This window comes from Saccoglossus kowalevskii, chromosome 5, assembly GCF_978046115.1.
Source record: "Saccoglossus kowalevskii chromosome 5, keSacKowa6.1, whole genome shotgun sequence".
NCBI lineage: Eukaryota > Metazoa > Hemichordata > Enteropneusta > Harrimaniidae > Saccoglossus > Saccoglossus kowalevskii.
In genome coordinates this window covers 25,768,310-25,790,214 of record NC_140645.1, presented here as the reverse complement: position 1 = coordinate 25,790,214, position 21,905 = coordinate 25,768,310, and the positions used below count along the sequence as shown (strand labels likewise).

Genomic DNA, 21,905 nt, shown 5'->3' with positions numbered 1-21,905 from the left:
GGAAAATTAAATTGACAAATCAATATGCAAATAAGGTAATTATTATGCATGGGACTGCTACCCAAAACTAATTAGGTTTGCGCATTGTTAAGATTTATTCAATGAAAGTTTTAATTTTTTGGTACAAGGACCAAACATTTGTTAGATAAAATAATTGTTTTTCAGATGTTTTTCATTCGACCATCGGTGTGAAATAGGGTGGGATCTTTTCACCTATATTTTTTACAGTATATCTTGATAACCAGCGTAATGTACTATCCTCTCTTCCATTTCGTTGTTCAATAAGGAGTCAGAGATTTAGTCATTTATGTACGCTGACGATATTGTAGTATTTAGTGCAGGAGCGTATGGTCAACAATTATTGATCATACAATAAATGTAATTTATTTAGTGACATCTCCCTTACAACATCTGAAAACGTAAGACTGAGTCACTTTACAACGGCATCAGCATAATAACCTCAAACCGGTAGTTTTTGTCAACTGTAAGTCCAGGTACGTTGGGACTTTTTTTCCATATAAAGCACTATATTCCCCTCTTTCATCTCACCCCACCGCACTTGTGGTTGAATGAGGAGGGGCACAACTAACACTCTATAATTTTTGTGGGATCAGCCGATGGTTGATACACCAAAGTTATTAGTTTGAAAAGGCATACTGTGATAATGCCTTTCCCTATGTATATATATATATATATATATATAATCTGCAATCTACAGTGGCCCAAGCCACGATGTAGAGATACTACTGTTCAAATTGGATTGCTTATTTTTACCGAGAAAGTCTCAGAAATACCCGTATTCCTTATGGTATACTATTCACATCATATATCCATAGATCTTTCCTCAATATTGACCCGAGTTTGGGTATTTGGTGTAACTTTTGCAAACAATATTAATTTAATTTTATATTCTGAAATCGTTTAATTTAACTATTCAGGCTAAATCATTGCTAAGAATAATCAATTTTATAACTTTTGTTTCAGTACCAGTCGATGGTATTGGGAACAACTGTAGAGCTTCCATTTATTCATTTCTTTGTGGAGAGGGAAAAAGCATCATATTAAATAATTATGCTTGGCGATATGTTCACAAGGTGGTGTGGACAGCACATTTTTTTAACATTGAATGGAACCTTCAAATTTTCTTGGCTACACAGAATATTATAAATCCAAGAATCACGGTCCCATTTTCCAAAGAAAGATTTCAATAAATTAGGAGGGCCGGCTGATTTGGGCTTATCAACTGTAATTATAGGGTGGCTTCGCTGCCAGTTCATATTCCTATTTTTTAACGAGATATTTTTCGTTTCTGGATACATTCCACTTCTAAAAATGGATTTACTACATAGATGTTAAACTTTGGATTAGCATTTGATAAGATATTTGATGTTTATTATACTTTGCCACAATTTTGAACTGCTCTTTGTGACCATGAAAAGTGTTTGTTTTTTCGCTTAGCGTTGTTCCATTATTTACCATAATGTATTTTAGTGGGACTATTGTTTCCTTAATATGCATGCGGAATATATTATTGAACCTTGCTGACTATGCGAAAATAAATAACAGTAAATAAATGGCAACATTGTTTATTGTACGCGTACATGTAAAGAAAATACTGAAGCTTTGATATGAGGCATTGGTTTGAAAGTGCATTGGTTCTTATGAGAATGATCTAGTTCACACTTGTCCGTTTATATTAATAAGTAACCATGTTGTTTGAGTAGACATTCATGCCCTTTAAATAACATGAGTGAGGTGAAGATACAAAAATTCTGATATTCAGGATTAATTGCTTTGGTTCTCACTATTTGTATTTTTTGGACAATTAACATGACAACGAGTTGTGTGAAGTTTACGAATTATTATTTTTTCAAATTAAATTGCAGTCTCACTTTTTATATGAGGGAATGAATAATCTGACAGATTACGGCAATAAATTTATTACAAATGCTTTACAAATATATAATCATCACTATGATTTTTTTTTCTTTCGGATTCTTTCAACTCAATGCATCTTATACGAAACTAATTATGCGGTACACATTCTAATAAGACATATCTTTATGCACACAGATTGATTTGGATAATTATAGACAGTCTGTGATTACTGCCCTCGTTTTTCACGTTTTTAAATCATTACACATCTAGAATATAAAATACCCGTGTATACCCATATAATGTTTATGTAAATTGAGTCCCCATAAGACAAATACAAATATTTACGATGATTAAGTCATATTTATCAACCATCACATTTATGTGTTTATGTAGATTACAATATTACCAACAAACGTAATTTTCTTGTTTGCACCAGGTTACCAGGTCATGAAATGATATGAATAGATCACAGGTGAGAAGGTCTAGTACCGTTCGTAATCACAGAAAATGGTTGAGTTATACCTTTCAAGTGCTATACACAATGTGAGACGCGATAATTATTTATTCCATTTATTTTTTTACTTCTCACCAACTTTTCTTCCCCTTCTAACTTATTATACCAGCTTGTTACAATGACCGTTTTGTTCATGTATTAACTGAATGATATCCGAATGTAAGCAGAATGTCACTTTCTACTAGTAACGGTCTAGAGTGTTGCCGATTTTGCAGAAAGATTGTGAACGCCACTGATTGCACTTTTACTGGACCACCTTATTTCAATTAAACAAACACACCTGACTTGTGTGTAGAATATGTTTTAATAGTTCATTTAACAATAGTATAAATTTAAATTACGCCAACGTGTATGTATCTACTGCCCTAATAGTGTCAGATTCATTCGTCTGTACATCGTCTGCGAGGGTAAATGTAAAATTATAGATATTTTTGTCCATTGTTACTGATGATGTTATAACTGCATATCGTTTGGTAATATATTTTGCATGAAGAAACTGCATCGTTCGTGTTAAAGATCACACATATGGTACTGATAATATCGGTGTATATAATCTCAATCAATTATAGGCTGTATTGTGTTTTATACTGCTAATATGCCACTACGAATTGAGTCAGTCGTTATCATTCAACCACGAATTTAGAAGGAAAACAGAGCCAGTTGCTGAATACACTCGATAACATAAGACACCCATAATGATTTACTTATTAAAGAGAGAAAGTTTGTATATATCTAGAGATTCTCTACAGAAATGTATTGCCACTCCTGCAAAAATATTTGATTTATTTTCACACAACTAAGTGTACGCATTGTCTTGATACAAATTAATTTTAGTAAGAGAGAAATTTAATTTGGTTACTGGGGAATGATTTTGCAATGAGGTGTGTTGGAGTTAATTGGAATAGTTGAAATAAGGTTACTAAATAAATACACTGTGTTTACCTTGGAGGATGGTGTATATCGACAATGATATAAATTTATTGATTCTGTCTGGTATTTTATGATTGATTACAAATCGGACGTGAAAGGTTAAAAATTGAATCTTCCGAGTGTAATGACGATAATATGCACACGCATATATGATATAATGCTCATAATAAAAAACATTTATATTCACCAAAGAGGTGAGTAGTTGAGTAAAATTCTGTTTATTCTGAAAACCAGTTTATAAATTATGTTGGTGTAATTCCATTCAAGATTCAGTTCGAATATCAAATTTGTGCAAATATAAATGTTCAAAATGTGTAAGCAAATTGTGAAACGGTATGCCGGGATTGCGTGATAAGGATTTTGTCACTTATGACCGTTCAAGTTATTTCTTAGATACCTGTGATGCGGTATGAATCTGTAGCACGTTGAGGGATATCATAATAAGCCACTATTTTGATTTCGTCTGATTAGGATTTATTGAGGGATATGCTTCTTACTCACTCTTTTGACCCTCACGAATTGAAAAAAACAAATCGGGAATTTATTGTTATAACATTTGATATTTTGTATAAGTTTTAAGACACTGCTTTTTAACTTTTGTTGGTTGGTTTGTAGATGAAGCTGCTAATGCTTTTTCATGATTGATGGTGAATCGGATAAATGAAATAGAACATAAAATGATAACATTGTGTATGTTTTTAAAACGGAACAATCAATTTTTCGTACCTCAAATTTGTTTTGCGTTATGTGTGAACAAAATAATACATAAAACATTAATGTTTTACGGGTGTTTGATGACGATCAAATCTATTGTTTCTAGCATGTTTTATCATACTAATGTAATTACATGTTAAATATACATATGAACATACAATATATCAGCGTAAGCGTCATTTTTGTAGATATTAAAAACAGGTTGTCGCTCAAATTTTATACAAGGTTAATATGAGCATAATTCACCTGTACAAGTTTGTGATATATTGCGCCCTCAACATGAGAACTGTAACACACAAGAGTTCATGCCATTACCCGGTACATCGAACACACATATAATTCAATAATTCAGTTGCCCAGTTGTTGCTATCCAGCCATGAGACACAAGGCTACAATGAAATCGCTTGTGGTGATTTGTGTACTTCTATTTTGCACCACCTGTTACATTGTTAACGCACAAGGTTTGTTGTTTTTAAATATGCTAGGGGTACAATATGTATGCGATGTATATTTTTCCTTACGACCAGCACGTAAAAACTGTACTCCGGGCACCATGACCATAAATGAAGTTTAGTATGTCATGCATGATGTACTTTGTACTATTATTCCGTACCATGTCGTGCCATATGTTTATCTTAATGTATGTATGTATTGGGATGTATTTTCCATAAATAATGACAATTATATTACAAATGGGCTCTGTGAATGTTTCGCGTTTAATTTATTTGAAAAACGGGATATCTATATGTAATGCAAGAACAATTTGATTTGAGAGTGTGACACCTGCGTTCAGATAAGTAAGGTAAATAACACTGTACTTATTTTATTGAATTACACTAGTAGCTTCGCGGTAAGTGGGTTTCGCGGTAAGTGGGTTTCATATTAGGTGGGTCTCACGGGTCTCATCGTTGTTGAGAATTAAAGTTTTATGTTTCTTCAACAACTTGCTCTTAATTTAAATTAAATTAAAAGCTATTAATTTGCCCTTATGATTTGCGATGTTGTTCTGGCAGGTGTTCCAAAATAAGACCCATGCACTGATAATGTCCATAATTTCAAAAAACAAGAAACATTATCATTATAATCTTTTTGCAAAGGATAATTGAATATTGTTTATTAAAATTAATAATCCCCATAACCGTTTTCCAATATAGATAAATTATAGTACGTAACAAATATAAAACTCAGTCTCAACAATGAAATAAAGAAATGTATATATATATATATTTACATTATTACTGATGCATTGCAATACAACTAATTAAATTGAAAACAAATTGCAATATAAAACATTTCGTCAGTAACACTTCTCAAGGACGTATTTCACGTTCAGTATTATTTACGAAAATATATGTTTATAATTTTGGCAATTTCCACCCCAGTTAGATATAATGTGTACATATTTTAATAAATAAAATTAAAGATACACTAATGAAAATAAAATATTAATTATCGGCGATCCGCTCCGCTAGGATCGCCTTTATAATCACTGTTGTCGTTTTGAGTGTGTGTGTCTGTGTGTGTGATTTCCAGTGTTTTCACGTATTATTTCTTCTGTGTTTTTTTTTGGCTTGTCCGATTTTGCTCAAACTTGGCAAGTAGGTCGCCCTTTCACCCTAGTTATTAGAAAAAATCTGAAAAAAATGGCCCACCTTTGACATAGCAACAAACAAAAAAAAAACGTTTGTTTTTTTGAATAGCTTTGTGCCAAATGTATTTCCTCCTACAAATTTGGGATAAAACACCTCAGACATAGCTCATTCTACTCAGCTTGAGCGTGAGCACAAAGTTACTATTTTGAATTTTTTATATTTTTTTTTCATTAATGATAAATTTGACCCAGAAAATTGGGATAATTTTGCACCAGCAACGGCTTTCAACTCCTCTGGGATTTTTTTTTTTGGCTCGGCTGATTTTGTTTATACTTCACAGGTAGGTCGTACTGTCACTAATTGAAAAAAAAATCCTGGCTCACCACTTCCATTGCAACAGCCAAAAACTGGTTTTTCAATACTTTCACCACAAATGTATTACCTCCTACCAGTTTTGTAATAGCAGTGTTCAGATGATCATGCTTTTTATTTTGGCTCAGATGATCATGCTTTTTATTTTGGCTGTTGCGCACTGGTAAGAGATCACCAACGTCGACGTAGTTACACTGTATCAACGTAATCCCAATACAACATTGGACTTTGAATGAACTGTAAATGCTGCCATCATTCTAGAAAATACTATCGCAAAACGGTTGGAAATGTAACAGCGGAATATGTCCTAGTAATAAACTAAGTGACTTCTAGAGACTGAATGTTTTTTGCAAACTTCGCCCATTTAGTTATAAACTGACGTTAGCTTCACGTTCATGTCCTCCCATGGAAACAGCCAAAAACGTGTTGCTTGTTTTTTTAGCGTACCGGCTTGTATTGACTATGTCAGTGTCTGACTGTTATATACAGCCCAGAACACGTCAGAATAGTAAAAAAAGTCAGGAAATCTGTCACCCTTCGCTGCCCACAGCATCGATATGATTTTATATTGCATAGAAAAGAACACTAAATGCAGCTATCCCGGTCAGCAATCGAATGATCAATCTTCATGATTTATGCAACTGGTATTTCCATCTATTTGCTTAATGGTCTAAACTTTAAAATTGTCGAGTTCGAGAGTGTGTTTTTACGTACAGTGACGCGAACATTGAACAATGTGTTGAACAGGAAGTCCATCTTGGGCTAGTAGCATTGTTAAATTTTATAGAGTACAGGAAATGTTTCATTAAGGAATTGATATGCATATCAAAATCCTTTATTGGAACAGAACATGTTATATATTCACCAAAAAACAACGTTGCCATGTTTCTAGGCGTACAACGAATTGGAAACAAAAGAAATCGTCCGATCCAAACCACAGGCACAAGCTGTAACTTGAACTCTTTTGGTCTTCCTCAAATTCCTGATTAGTTCAATCAGAGTTTTAGTCATGCCAGTTCCAGCTTGCCCCGTTAATAAAAAAACTGTGTCCATGTACAGCCATGTCTAAACTGAACTGTTGTAGTTTATCCATTGTTATTTTAGACATTGTGATTGGCACTCAAAGCTCTACTCCAAAACACTGATGAAAAGTTATTTTGAAAATTGTTGAACGCTAATAGCAAACCGTTTAGTTCACAAATGACTAACTTCAAAATGGAACAAAATTCAAAATATTATATTTGGAAAAAGATAGAATGAATATGTGTTGCAGGTGTCAATCAGGCGTCAAAACACGAAAGCAGCTCAGTCAAAAACGGGTTCTTTCAATAATCCTGGACTTTCCCAAAAAACGTTACAGTGCTGTTACAGTGCTGTTACAGAATGTTAGTTCACTGGAGTCTGCCTAGCATCTGATCACATGCTCAATTAAAACAGATGGTATTAATTACAACTTCCTGTCATTGCATATACTGACTTTGAGTGTGTACACTTAAGCTTAATGAGTACTACCTAGGTCATATACTTAAATAACAAATTGTATGCGTGTCCAATATGGAGACCAAGGGCAAAGACGTATTTATGCAAATTAGCTTTAGTTGAAAATTTGAGTTTTCTCCTCGTAAATTTGAAGCAAAATGTTATCGGCAAGACTCAGAATACGACTGTGACAGCCACTGAAACGCAATCGTGGCGTAAAATGGAGGCACATACCATTTTGACTCTTGAGGGAAATGAAAATCAGTTGATTTGAGGGTGTCACAATAAGCAAGAGAGTAAATCGTTTTTATGCTACGAAAAAAAAATGCAGACCTTGAACGTACATTTTTGACTTTAGTATAACTTCATTTTTGTTTGATTACCTAACGTTTTTAGGTTCATTTTATGCAAGGTACAGAGCACATACTTAAGCGGCCGTCCCTCAGCAAATAATGAAGCAAGGACATTTTCGATGTCGAAATCGCGAAACTCACCCTTTTTACGCAAATGTTCGAATTAATAAACGAAGTACAGGGCGACGAAGATAAAATATCCAAGAATCAACACATACCAAAAATTATATCTCAAACGTGCATATTCGTGGTGTCTAACCGGACTCTAATTATCCAAATATATTTTAGTATAAGGTAGTAATATGCAATATGATAAAATCGTCATGAATGTATACGCTCTATGTATGTTTTTACATTTCAATGCACTCGGAAGATTGCTCTCAAACTCTTTATCAATCTTATATTCTTATATTCTTATATATTCTTCTTATATTTGTCTTGAAAGGTTGCGATATTCATGTTGTTACTGTTCCATATACCTGTGGCGCGTATGGAGAGTCTGGATTGCTACACTGTTCCTACACTACGAGTTTATGTTCAGACTTTTATGTTGAATGGTGCAAGTATATTGGAACGGATTGTAACGTTATTATTCAGTTCGATGGTGAGACTACATATGTTGCTCCGGGTTACGAGAGATTTTCCCTCGAAGGACAGGCAAATCTTTACATCAGTACAATAACACATGACGATGCAGCGACGTATAGATGCGCAGTTAGAGATGGGAGCACAACTGATGAAGACACAGTATATTTCGATGTTCAGTGTAAGAAGACAATAAATTTGACCAATAATTACTGAGAATAATTCTGTATAATCTATGTATTGTGTTGTGTTGTAACAATGACCATTATCATTAATTAGTTGCTGCCAGAACAAAGATCTTGACAAGTTTTTTTTTTATTATTCAATTATAGATGGAAACCATACGTCTGACATCTACCTCGGCTCCGAAACTGTTTATGAGGGTGATATGGTGAACATGACGTGCATAACCACTGATCCTATTCCTTCTTCATATGCATGGAAGAAAAATGGGATATTATTAAACGACGAAGACTCTGATATATATACTGACAGTGATTCACCTTTCCTGATAATAAGATCGGCAAAAGGAAGTGACACAGGCCATTACTCTTGTATTGTATCTACATGTGCAGGAGATGTGGAAAGCATGACAGAGTTTCTTAATGTCACGTGTATGTTCTTTTCAGTTTTATTTTAAATTGATAAACTATATTCAGTGAAAACAACAGAAAACAGTTTAGAAAGAAAAGAAGATTAAAATGTAGTGTAATCCAATATAACCAAACATATATTATTTTATACAAATAAATTTAAAATTGCATTTCAACTATAAGATGTTCTGCATACAATAAAGAGTCGAAATGAAATATTACTATTAATAACACACTTACTTGCTCAGTTTAGTAATAATTGAGCGACGATTGGTAACATATTAGAAATCCCATTTTAGGAGGCTATTTGAAAACATATTACCATACATTGAGTGTATTGTTTATTTGATAATAATGTTACTCACTAGTTCATATTGTTAGCAGAATATTTTGTTTTCACCTTCAGGTCCGGTGTACGTCGTAAATGATCTGTCATACACATCCAGTCACAATTCTATTTACAACGATGACTGTGTGACATTTACTATGCACGCTATAGGAAATCCGTCACCAAACTTTACATGGAGCAATACAAATGGTTTAATTGAAGGTGAACATGGTAGACAACTAACAACAAATGTTGATGATAGCTATGAAGAAGTTCACTGTTTATCTTGCAATGTGTTCGGATGTGAAACCGATTCAATTCAGATAGACGTAAAAGGCGAGTAACATAATAACTTTAGCACAGCACAGCCCAGCCCAGCACAGCTTACCATGTCGTATCATATTACATCACAACATAGCATGGAATAGTTAAATAATAACACGTATTTGGGATGGTAATATCACGATTTGTTACCTGCCCAAGCGATGACTGTCATGACCAACAGTCCGAGGGCAGACAGGTAATCGTGGTATTGCCCGAATGACAATGTCCACAATGCACAATTACGTCTATCCATACACCGTTCTTATATTTGAAGTATGCAATATTTTATTTTATGTATTATAACACGTTTCTTATTACTAAATATCATACATACATTGTTTGCTAAAAAACTGCGAAATACACACAGTAAATGCTATTTTCAGCCACGGATATGTTTTCTGGTAAGCGTGTTTCTGCAGTGTGAGCCACTCTATTTATCGAGTATAACATGTTTGAAATGAATTGAGAAATTCCCAAACGCAAGTCATTCAAGTACTCGCCAGATGAAAAGTCAAAGTGCGCATTAGTTTCAGTGACGTCATCCATGTGATATACCCATGTCATATCCAATTGGCGGGCAATATACCATGTAATATTCATTGTTATTCAATTTCATTTGACCGAGTTTCAACCAATCATAGCAGGCGTAACAGCAGTGAGATGCGACAAAATGCCATAGCATATCGTAGCATATCGCATCATAGTATAGCACAGCTCAGCTCAGCACAGTACATCACACATACAACACTTCACCAGCAACAGTACAATTAACAATATTTTCAACAATTTTCACTAGGCAAAATACTCATTAACAAGCTAGCCTTCCCCTCGAGTCCACAATTTTGTTTTACACGATTGTCTGCAATATCGCGGTGGAATAATGCAATGGAAATAATATAGAGCATAATTCTTAATTATTATGAATCTAGATTTAACTGAAAATGTTTATTTAACCTTAAAATGTTAAATCTCCCCTTAAATTACAGTGCGCGTGGTTGTAGTTTAGAAAATAAAAACAGCTTAATCATCTATGTTTTTTTATTTACTCGCTTATTTATATTTTTGTGCATTGAGTTATTTTTCATAGTTGATTGTCTTTGATGTGTGCAAAACATTAATGATTAACAGCAAAAATGTTTTTATCTGAAAATAAAATGCTTGAAAATGTGTGGCAACACAGCTGACTGACATCTATGTTATTAAAATATTACTCAAATATAGGACGTTTTTGTTGGAAATAAACTAAATAGTGTTTAATTACTATAATTTAGATTTGACATATGCTGGCTTCATATGCGTGGTGACTGTGTTCTGTCTACTTGGCGTTGCTGTAGTAACTGGGTCGATCTTGATACTGTACTATTTCGTCATTCGTCCAAAGTCAGGCAAGTATGCTTTCCATCACAGTAACACTGGCGCCTGTGGGGCTCTGCAAATTATTTATAATGAAAGAATCATTGCGTATACTCATTAGTAAACATATTTTGCTGCTCAATAGCAAGATACAAGTTCTATTGCTAACTTGTTGAAAAGAATTCTGTATACCAAATAAATATAATGCACGCAGAAAATGCTGTAATTCCACGCACACATTTTATGATGCATGTCTGATGACAACAATTAAATAACAAAAAAATTAAACACTCAAGTTTGTTTATTTTTCGCACCCATTTTAAGTCATACATAAGTGCCAATTCCGTGCATTGTAAAAACTAGTTTTAGATGTACTCAGTATTATCACTTTGTTTTTCTTAAATGTTGTTTCAGTAAGTCCAAAGGTACAATAGCTACAGAGAAGGTAAATATTCAATTGTATTAGAACACAAATACATGATGAAACTGATGAATGTGTGTCATGTATTTCTAATGACAAAATAAACGTTGTTCTTTTGTTTTGTTTTTTTGTTTAGAGCTCTGAACATGCATGGCAAACAACATGAGATAATGTAGACACGATGAAAATAGAAAAAAAAATGCTATATATAAACGAGAAAGAGCAGCGCAATATAACCAACACTTCAGTGGATTTGGTGACAGTATTATCAAATAATAATTTTGACGCTTGGGATATCCAAAATCAACTGCATAAGACGATCGTGATTATATATTTTATGCTTCAAGCTGTTTACCAATACTGGTTGTGCAAGTGAGGAGCCGTGTAAACGGTGTTTTTTATTGGTAACCTAAGCTACTTGTAATCATTCTTCAATTGGAAATTGTAATAACGATATTATTACGATTATGTCAATATTATTAAGCAAATCCTTGGGAAGCATATATTAACCTTTACTTTATATGTATATTGTACATATTCTTTTGTACTAAATATATTCGATTCTAATTTTCAGATGCGATTTAAAATATACTCAAATAAATACAGAGTACAAACATTTTAACAGAAGCGGATATATAAATTTTACTATATTTTACTGTTATTATAGTTCTATTATTTAAGATAGGTATATTTCTACTGAATAATGTGCATGTATGATATTCTTGTTTGCTCTACTATTTGAATGACATATTTACTTAATCTAAATTAAATCATGAATTTTGTTTTTGAAAGTGATTCATTATGTAATGACTTGTGTGTGTTGAAAGCGGCGATCATCTTCATGGTAATTCAATACTATACTACATTGTTTTTGAACTGGTTTCGGTTTGTCAACGGCCTCACTAATAATAGAGGCATGTGGACCTCGAAACAATAAAAGATAAGGTCAAGTTGATTATAATCACACCATCTTACGGTTATTTTTCAAGATAAATTCATTTCATCTATCAGTAGTCAAAGCACACATTGCATGTAACTTTCGGGGCGCTGAATAAATGGTCAAAATATTCAGATGATTATCTAGGCTGTTATTGCATACCTTCAATATTTGTTCACTAGCTCACTTTAACAACGCAATTAGTTTTCATGGCAATATTTATTCACCTATTGTCACAAATCACCTTCAACATATTCAACATTATTCAACTTTATATACAATTTGGCGTTACAACACCGATATACATCTCTTGAAATAAACGCAATTTGCAAAATATCCACAATGTTTTATTTCATTTGTATAGAAACCAAAATTTTAATACCATAATAAATGAGAACACAACTGCTTTTCAATTAACACCATCAATACATAATACAACAAGAAAACAGCAATATCAGCAAGTAAAATAAAAATGCATAAAGCTTCTCTATGGTAATATATTTGTTTCAATTGTGAACTAGAATAATTAATTCATAAATGAACGTAAAACATTAATAACATAATTTAATATTTTTTAAAATGAAAATATCACAGCTTATATGTTAAGACATCAAAACTAAAAAAAGTGAGTTGTAGTATTAAATAAAAAAAACTCATGGTTGGCATGCCAACACTGAATCATTAACATCGTAACGATTCAAACTGGTATATTGCTACTAAGAACTAAAATATGATTTGTTGGTTATCAACGTGAAACTTATTTTTTCACTAAATGACAATCGACATGCATACACTACTTATTAAAATCAATAGTCATATAAGGAATTATGGTCACATAACAATAAATAATAAATAAATACATAAATACCTACATACATAGATCAATGTTTAAAGTAGTTCACACATTAATGTGTTATATGAACGGAAATGATCAGCCTCGTCGCACTTGATATATATATACATCAAGACAAGACTGTAAAGTCAGTCTATGTTGTTCAATGTGAGTATATACTGCCCTACCGGTCTCACCCATCATATACTAATATGAATTGTTATTTTGGCCAATTCGATACAATGTTTGGAACTTTGTTATTTACGTACGGATTTCTTCAAATATTATTATGATGATACAAGAATGAAGATATGATTGATGATACTGGTCTGGTTTGTATTTCAAATCGAAGTTCTTTGCTAGTTCCTTGTTTGTGAGGGTCAATGAACTGGACGATTGATTACATTTACAGAGAACCACATAGAACTTCCTCCTCTTGGATATGACTATTTTTTTATCCAGTCAAATGTACGTAGAATACGTTTCACTTTGCCGTAGTATTTAATGATAGACTTGAATCTAAAAAGAATATTTATGAGTCAAAAAGATATATTTTGTATTATTACAGAAACAAGTTTTATGGTCAAGATTGATTTTTAAGTCTTGGGAAACAAAAACATCATTTATACTATTTTATGATTAAGTAAATAGCGTCATTATAAATGAAAATGGGCGTAAAAGATGAGTGTTACCAGTTGTGCTGCACTTGTTGTCAATGTTTTTTTTTTTTTTTATAATAATTGATTCACTGATGTGATACCATCACGTGATATTGATGGATAACAACATACATCGGTTATTTACTTGGGTCATCAGCAATAACATGAATATATGTACTTTGGCGTTACTGGTAATGCACAGCGAGACAGTCAAAATTGTCACCAATCAAGTCCCCGATTGGTGAAAATTATCAAAACTTTTTTCCAACAGAGAAAAGGCGCATTTTTATCTAAAATTATCCCGTCAACTTGAATTAAATTTATTTTCAAATTACCATATTTTTGGCATAGCATTCATACGTGTATTATTTATTGTTTTACTGTTCATAATGACGTCTCTGTGTTGGACAAACTCAGTTCATTGGTGAAGATTTAATGTGTTTTCTTGTAATATGTGATGTATTCATCAGATATCATCGTCTAATGTTAGTAGGTGAGGCCACCTCGTAGGTGATAACAGACAGTTGGTCAATTACTAGGGCATGAACAGGCTCAGTTTAATAAAAATACTACATTGTTAATTACAAACAAAAGGCATAGAAATAATCGTTGGGATGGCAATATGTTAATTACAGGTGTCATTAACGGTAATTTAAATACATTAACTTCGTTGTACCAGGTGACGCATGGCGACAAGACACGAATTTACTCTTCAAATATCTGATGCGTTATGACAAATATCACTCAATACATAATTTCTTAGATGGCGCACCATTTATTAAGTGTCTGTCAATCATTTTTAATTTCATCTCGTGATGTTCACTGAACATGTGTCGTGGGCCAATTAATGATTTACACAATAAATTGTACCACCTTGGTCGACGGAATCCTGATAAAGTTATCTTGAGTTGAATTCAGGCACATATTTGAACCACATAAAATTCGCATAAAAATGACTGGAAAATATTGACAGAATCACATTTGAGTGCCACATTAAAAAATATACGAATCTGTTTTCATATCAAACACATACGAGTTCATTGGTGTATGCCCAGACAATTTAATTAAATTGATAATTTATAATGCTTTGCCGTGATCATTAACACATTGAGGTCTTTTACATAAATAACAAGTACTCTTGTTGCTCGTGGAGTCAGATATTACTGTCTTGTATATTTTTTTTAAAACTGGGTCACTTAACAATGCATTTACTCACTGTGCACTTAATCTGTAAATGTTTTATAATGAATGAGTCTATATATGCTGTCATACAACATGTACACAAGCATATGATAAAACAGAGTTACATTGGAAGACAGTTTATCTATAACAATTACAAATGGCTGAAAGGGTCAATAAACTAGCTGATTGCTTACATTTACAGAGAAACACTTAGGATGACCTCATCTTTCATATACTGTTGAAAAATTGTTTTTCTTATCCAATCAAATGTGAGTAGAAAACGTTTCACTTTGCGTAGTAATTAATGACAGAGTTGAATCGTTTAAAAAAATATATTTATGTGACCGAGACAAACAAATTTTATTTATTATTACAGGAAATTTTTTATACTCAAGATTCATTTTTAAGTCGCGGAAAACAAAAATATAATTTGTACTATGTTATAATAAAATTAATAGCGTCATTATAAATAAAATGGACGTACAAATCACTGTTAACAGTTGTGCCGTACATTTTTTCGATGTTTTCTCATAACGAGTGATTCATTGATGCGATAACATCACGTTAACGAATAACACCGTACATCGGTTATTTACTTTGGTCATCAGTTATAACATGCACATATGTACTGTGGCGTACCACGTGATGCACAGCGAGATAGCCCGAATTGACACCAATCGAATACCTGAGTAGTGGAAATTTATTCCAACAGAGAAAAGGCGCATTTTTATCTAAAATTATCCCGTCAACTTTAATTAATTTTATTTTCAAATTACCATACCATTCATACGTGTACTATTTAATGTTTTACTGTTCATAATGACGTCCCTGTGTTGGACAAACTCAGTTCATTGGTGAAGATGGAATGTGTTTTCTTGTAATATGTGATGTATTCATCAGATATCATCGTCTGATGTTAGTAGGTGAGGCCTCCTCGTAGGTGATAACAGACAGTTGGTCGATTACTAGGGCTTGAACAGGCTGATCAGTTTAATCAAAATAATACAGTGTTGATTACAAACAAACAGTATAGAAATAATCGTTGGGATGGCAATATGTTAATTACAGATGTCATTAACAGTAATGTAAATACACGTACTTTGTTGTATCACGTGATGCATAGCGACAAGACACGAATTTACGCTTCAAATATCTGATGCGTGATGACAAATATAAATATATAATTTATGTTCTTAGAGGGCGCACAATTCATTAAATGTCAGCCAATCATTCTTAATTTAATCTCGTGAAGTTCACTGAACATGTGTCGTGGGCCAATTAATGATTTACACTATACATTGTGCCGTCGTGGTATTTACAACTGGGACAGTGTGGTTCTTAGGTTGTTACTGTTCGAGATCTTATCAAATAAACGGGGTCCACGCTTTAACATCAATGACTGAGTCTGAAGTTAAACTGGGAAGAAGACCTGCCCTACGATTGTAAAGGTAGAGATAGATGCTTCTATTCGTGAACACCGGTCGCTGGCTACTCAAAATTTACCAGGACAATGACTGGTAAAATTCAACACACGTCCGAACACATCAAATACCGAACACCCCTTTACACATTAGGTTTACAGTTAATGTATTATGCTGATGGAATAGTTATTTTTATAGTCAGTTTAGTTATGTTGTATATGACGAGTATGGAATATCGTTTCTCCCTCTTGTCGCTGGATCCTTTTATAATGGGACTCACAAATTACTAAGTATTATTAATTTCCGTAATATTATATCAGTATCACTTCATTTATATATTTTCGTTGAAATAATGACCACAATGAATACGTTTATTTTTTGTGTTAATTACTTGTCAATAAAATGTATCTATCATGTCAATACGTTTGTTTGTGTCGTTTACAAAGTCAGTGTTGAGAAAAAAGACGTTGTTTGGCGGCCATTTTAAATTTATAATAAAGTCATTAGCGATATCTCGAATTAGCGAATCAGTTCTCTCGCTAAATTCGCTAAAAAAAAACATGTTTTACAGTAACAACATACATCGGTTATTTACTTGGGTCATCAGTGATAACATTTGTATATTTACTTTGGCGTACCAGGTGATGCATAGCGAGACAGCCCGAATTGACACCAATCAACTCCATGAGTAGTGAAAATAATCAACAATTTATTCCAACAGAGAAAGGACGCATTTTTATCTGAAATTATCACGTCAACTGTTATTAACTGTATTTTCAAATTACCATATTTTCGCATAGTATTCATACTTGTGAATTATTTATTGTTTTACTGTTCGTAAATGACGTTTTTGTGTAGGGCAAATGTAGTTCATTAGTGACTATGGAATGTGTTTCCTTGTAATATGTGATGTATTCATCAGATATCATCGTCCGATGTTAGTGAGCGACACCACCTAAAAAGTGATACCAGAAAGTTGGTCGATTACTATGAGATAAATAGGCTGATAAGACTAATAAAAATCATGTCGTGTTGATTACAAACAAAAAGGCATATAAATAATCGTTGGGATGGCAATATGTTAATTACAGAGATCATTAACGACAATGTAAATACATGTACTTTGTTGTACTAGGTGACTCATGGCAAAAAGACACGAATTTACTCTTCAAATATCTGATGCGTGATGACAAATATCAATACATAATTTATGTTGTTAGAGGACGCACCATTTATTTAGCGTCGATCAACTCGAGATGTTCACTGAACAGGTGTTGTGGGGCAAGATTTACACAATAAATTGTGCCGTCATGGTATTTACAACTGAGACAGCGTGGTATTTTAGGTTGTTACTACTCCAGATTCAATCAAACAAACGGGGTCCACGCTTTAACATCGAAGACTGAGTCTGAAGTTAAAAGGGGAAGAACACCTTGCGCCGTGGTTGCAAAGGTAGAGTTCGACCACAGGGAGCCCAAGAACAATAATCAATAGTAATACGCAGTCTCGCAGTCAACCAATCACAAGACTGGTTGCGAACCACATCGAGGTCACGACTCGGTTAGCCTTGCTAATTTGGTTCGTAACCGGTCTTGTGATTGGTTGTTGACAAATGCTGAACAGGCCACGCCTCCAACGGTGTCGTGCGTTCGGACTAACCGTTAGGAATTCCTAAATGGAGTCAATTTGTGTAGTTTTCTTGATTTATTCTGCAGGCTTTGGCGAAATTCGAAGGAGCAACTAATATTCTTCAACCTGGTATTTTTTTAGATTTTATTTTTTATTTTTTTCGTCTGTTTTTTCGAGTTTAAAAAATGTGAGCTGGCTGGAGCCTTCATCCCTTGTCTATTTCTTACACGAGATACCAGCCGATACCCCCCCCCCCGCTCATAGAGAATGCGTATTACAGTTGATTATAGTTCCTGGGCTCCCTGTGGGTCGACGCTTCCATTCGTAAAACCCGGTCCTCGTTGGCTCCCTAAAATTTACCGGGCGACGACGGGTACAATTCAACACACGTCAAGATACATCAGATACCGAACACTCAGTTAGGTTTTCAGTTATTATACTATGCTGATGGAATGGTTATTTTTGCGGTCAGTTTAGTTATGTAATATGTGACGAGTATGGAATGTCGTTTCAATCTATTGACGCATGATTGATATCAACCTTGTTGTGATATCTACAGTTCGCTGTTTCGTTACCCTCACCTCTTACCAACCGGGTATCTATGCGTTAGTGCATGTGGAGGCCGAATTTAATGCCGTACTGTTGCAGGGCGGGCGATACTATAGGAGAACTATGCCGAACATTTATTATATGTGCCCAAATAAACTATGGTTTCCACAAAGTCATGCGTGGTGACGTAGTTAAATTTGTTATTATATATGCATATAATTGTATTGAACTATATTGGTCGTAATATGAATGATCCCTGTGTTATTCGAATTGTGTAAATTGATTAAAAACCGCTCACTAGGGGGTAATGGGCTCAGTGGGTCTAGTGGCTTTCATCAACTCTGACTTAGTTTTCAGTCGTAGATTTGACCTTGTATTCACTACTTGTTTAATTGCTTAGCTGATTTAGGCTTTTCTCAAATTATTAATGGTGTTACCAAGCCTGCGTCCGGTAAATGTCTGGACCACGTTTATGTAAATCATAATGAAAATGTTAATTTGGCTCTCATTCACAACTTGGATATTTCGGACCATAACCCTATATTCGTGGTTCGCAAACTCCGTTCCTTCCCTCAATCAAACAACCATGTTTCTATTCGTTATATAAATTTCAAAGTGTTCGTTGAGTCTCTATTTTTGGCTGACTTTCCGAACACGCATTTATTTACCGTACACAACATTACTGATACTAATTTAGCTTTTGAGACTTGGCATTCTATTTCTAATAATATTTGTGATTCGCATGCCCCATTTGTGTGTAGACGTGTGAAAAAATTAAGACAGCCTGGATGGCTGAATACGGACATTCTACTTAAAATTTGAGTGATTTAACTGTCCTAAACCAATATAGAGCCAAACGTAATTTGGTGGTTAATTTAATCAAGGTCGCTAATAAAAGCCATTATATTCAACTTATCAAAATCAATAGCTCCAACAGTGCCGCCTTGTGGGAAACCCTCAACGATTTGATCAGTGGTGGTAAACCTAACTCACTCAATGTTCATATTTTAGTTGGCAATAACCTCGGAAAATCGTTAATAATTTCAATACACATTTCGCTTCTGTTGCCGACAGGTTACGACCCAATGTTTCAGTGGGAGGTTCATATTTTACACATGCCAGTTTGTTCTCACTATCTAGTTCTAAGTCAGCTGGCCTTGACAATACATCATCTAAACTTTTGCGTATTTCTGCTCCGTTCATTTGTGAAAGTATTGTTTATTTATTCAACATCAGCATTTCATCAGGTATTTTTCCACACATGTTTAAGCATGCCAAAGTTATTCCATTACACAAGGGTGGATCCCAGGACTTGTGTAATTTTCGTCCAATTTCGTTGCTCCCAATAATCTCAAAAATCTTTGAAAAGCGGTTTGCCTTTCCTTGATTTAAGCAAAAAGTTTGATATGGTAAATAAACATGTATTATTAAATAAGCTCTCAATTTATGGCATTTCTACAATCTTCCGTGTTTGGTTTAATTCTTATTTAACTGACAGAAAGCAAGTTGTGTATTTGATGGGTAAACAGTCGGATGCTGTCAATATTCGACATGAGGTACCACATGATTCAATTTTAGAACCATTATTATTTCTTCTATTTATTAATGACCTACCATTATTTTTTGAAAATAGTTCCATTGATATGTATGCGGACGATCATACTCTGTTATCGTCTGGACCAAGTATCAATGTAGTCACAAAGTGCATTAATGATGATGTTTGGCCAATTTTGCGTTGGGTTAATTTAAATTACATGTCGATAAACACATCTAAATCAAAATCTATGCTTGTTGGATCCCGTCAAAGGCTATAAAATGTTGGTGAAATATTTTCTGATTAATTTCAACGGTGAAATAATTAAAACAATCAGTTTCGAAAAGTCGCTCGGGGTGGTTTTAGATAAAACTATATCATGGGATCATCATGTTGATATGCTTTGTAAAAAGTATAGCCAAAGAATTGGAGTTCGCAGCTTCTTACCTATTTCCGTCAGAAGAACATTGTATTTTTCATTCACTCAGTCGTTATTGGACTATTGCTGTATAGTATGGGGCAATACAAGCCAATCAAATTTATGTCGGGTGTATAAGCTTCAGAAAAGGCAGTTCGTGTGATTTCGTCTGACAACTTTAGCCAATCGTCGTTTGAACTTTTAAGAAAGACATAGTATCTTGCCTATCGATTACAGAATTTCATATTTTCTAGGTATCGTAATGTATATGGCAACCAATGGCTTGGCGCCTTTATTTATAAGTGAAATGTTCAGTCTTGTCTTCCAAACCCACAAGTATAGTGCACGTTCCTCTCTTAAAAATAATTTACGCATTACTAAATGGAAAACATCCATGGGTCAGAGGACGTTTCAGTACAGAGGGGTAACCCTATCAAATAACCTACCATTCCTTATCAGAAATTCAGCCTCATTAGGCATTTTTAGGAAAACTTTCAAAATTTATCTTAGTGAAAATTGTTTTGTAAATGGCTCAAGCCTATAGTGTGTACATTGTGTTTTTTGTTCCTACAGAGAGGGCCCAATGAAAATTACTTTATTGTATATTGGCCTACCCTCTTTAAATAAAGTGTTAAATAAATAAATAAAATAAAGTCGGACGACAATCATTTGCTGTTGGATGTTATTGCTTACAATTGATGAGCCCATACAAAGCTATAATTTTCTAATTATATGTAGGCTATGTACTTGGCGTATTCATGTCGTCAAGGAACACAATATACATATTGAAGTCGTTCAAGTTCTTTATGTTGAGTTTGGCGGTCGCACATTACTTTGTGTAACAGTGCCTGTTGTACATATTCTAAATAATAAACTGGTTTAGTCGTTCGGTACAATGCTATTGAATTGCCGAATTGATCTTCTACTTCAACGTTGCCTCAACCACTCAGCATATCGTGATTATCATAGAAATTAACACACACATGTTAACCCAAAGATCCCTTATAAATGAATTGCAGACTGGTACGCAAAATATATATGCACATCTAGTGCCTGTGAGCATTTATATAATATTGTCACCACTGTTTTAAGGTATCACATAAACAACAAATATGCTTTATCTTTATAAAATGATCAGCATTAAAGAAGTATTATATTTTATACAAACAAGACATAAAGTTACGTGTCAGTAGATTGCAAGTGATGTAATGATCGCCACAGATTGTTAAAATGAGATTGCCTCCTTATTAACATCGACCTGGTCTGTTTTGAGTTTAAACTTTATTGATTAAACTGTCGCTTATATTG

At 33.7% G+C, this 21,905-nt stretch overlaps 1 protein-coding gene across 2 annotated transcripts; it reads left to right on the top strand.

The window, feature by feature from the left end:
• The first annotated feature begins 9,427 nt into the window (after positions 1-9,427).
• Positions 9,428-11,636, top strand: LOC146745940 (uncharacterized). 2 transcript variants are annotated; one of them, XM_085499281.1, is made up of 4 exons: positions 9,428-9,674; positions 10,934-11,047; positions 11,430-11,460; positions 11,573-11,636. In XM_085499281.1, exons 1-3 carry the CDS (start codon positions 9,497-9,499, stop codon positions 11,447-11,449), a joined length of 312 nt encoding a protein of 103 aa, XP_085355407.1. In that variant the 5' UTR covers positions 9,428-9,496; the 3' UTR covers positions 11,450-11,460; positions 11,573-11,636. The 2 variants fall into 2 exon arrangements, with proteins under 2 accessions (XP_085355407.1, XP_085355408.1); XM_085499282.1 differs by lacking the exon at positions 11,430-11,460.
• Positions 11,637-21,905: the final 10,269 nt, after the last annotated feature.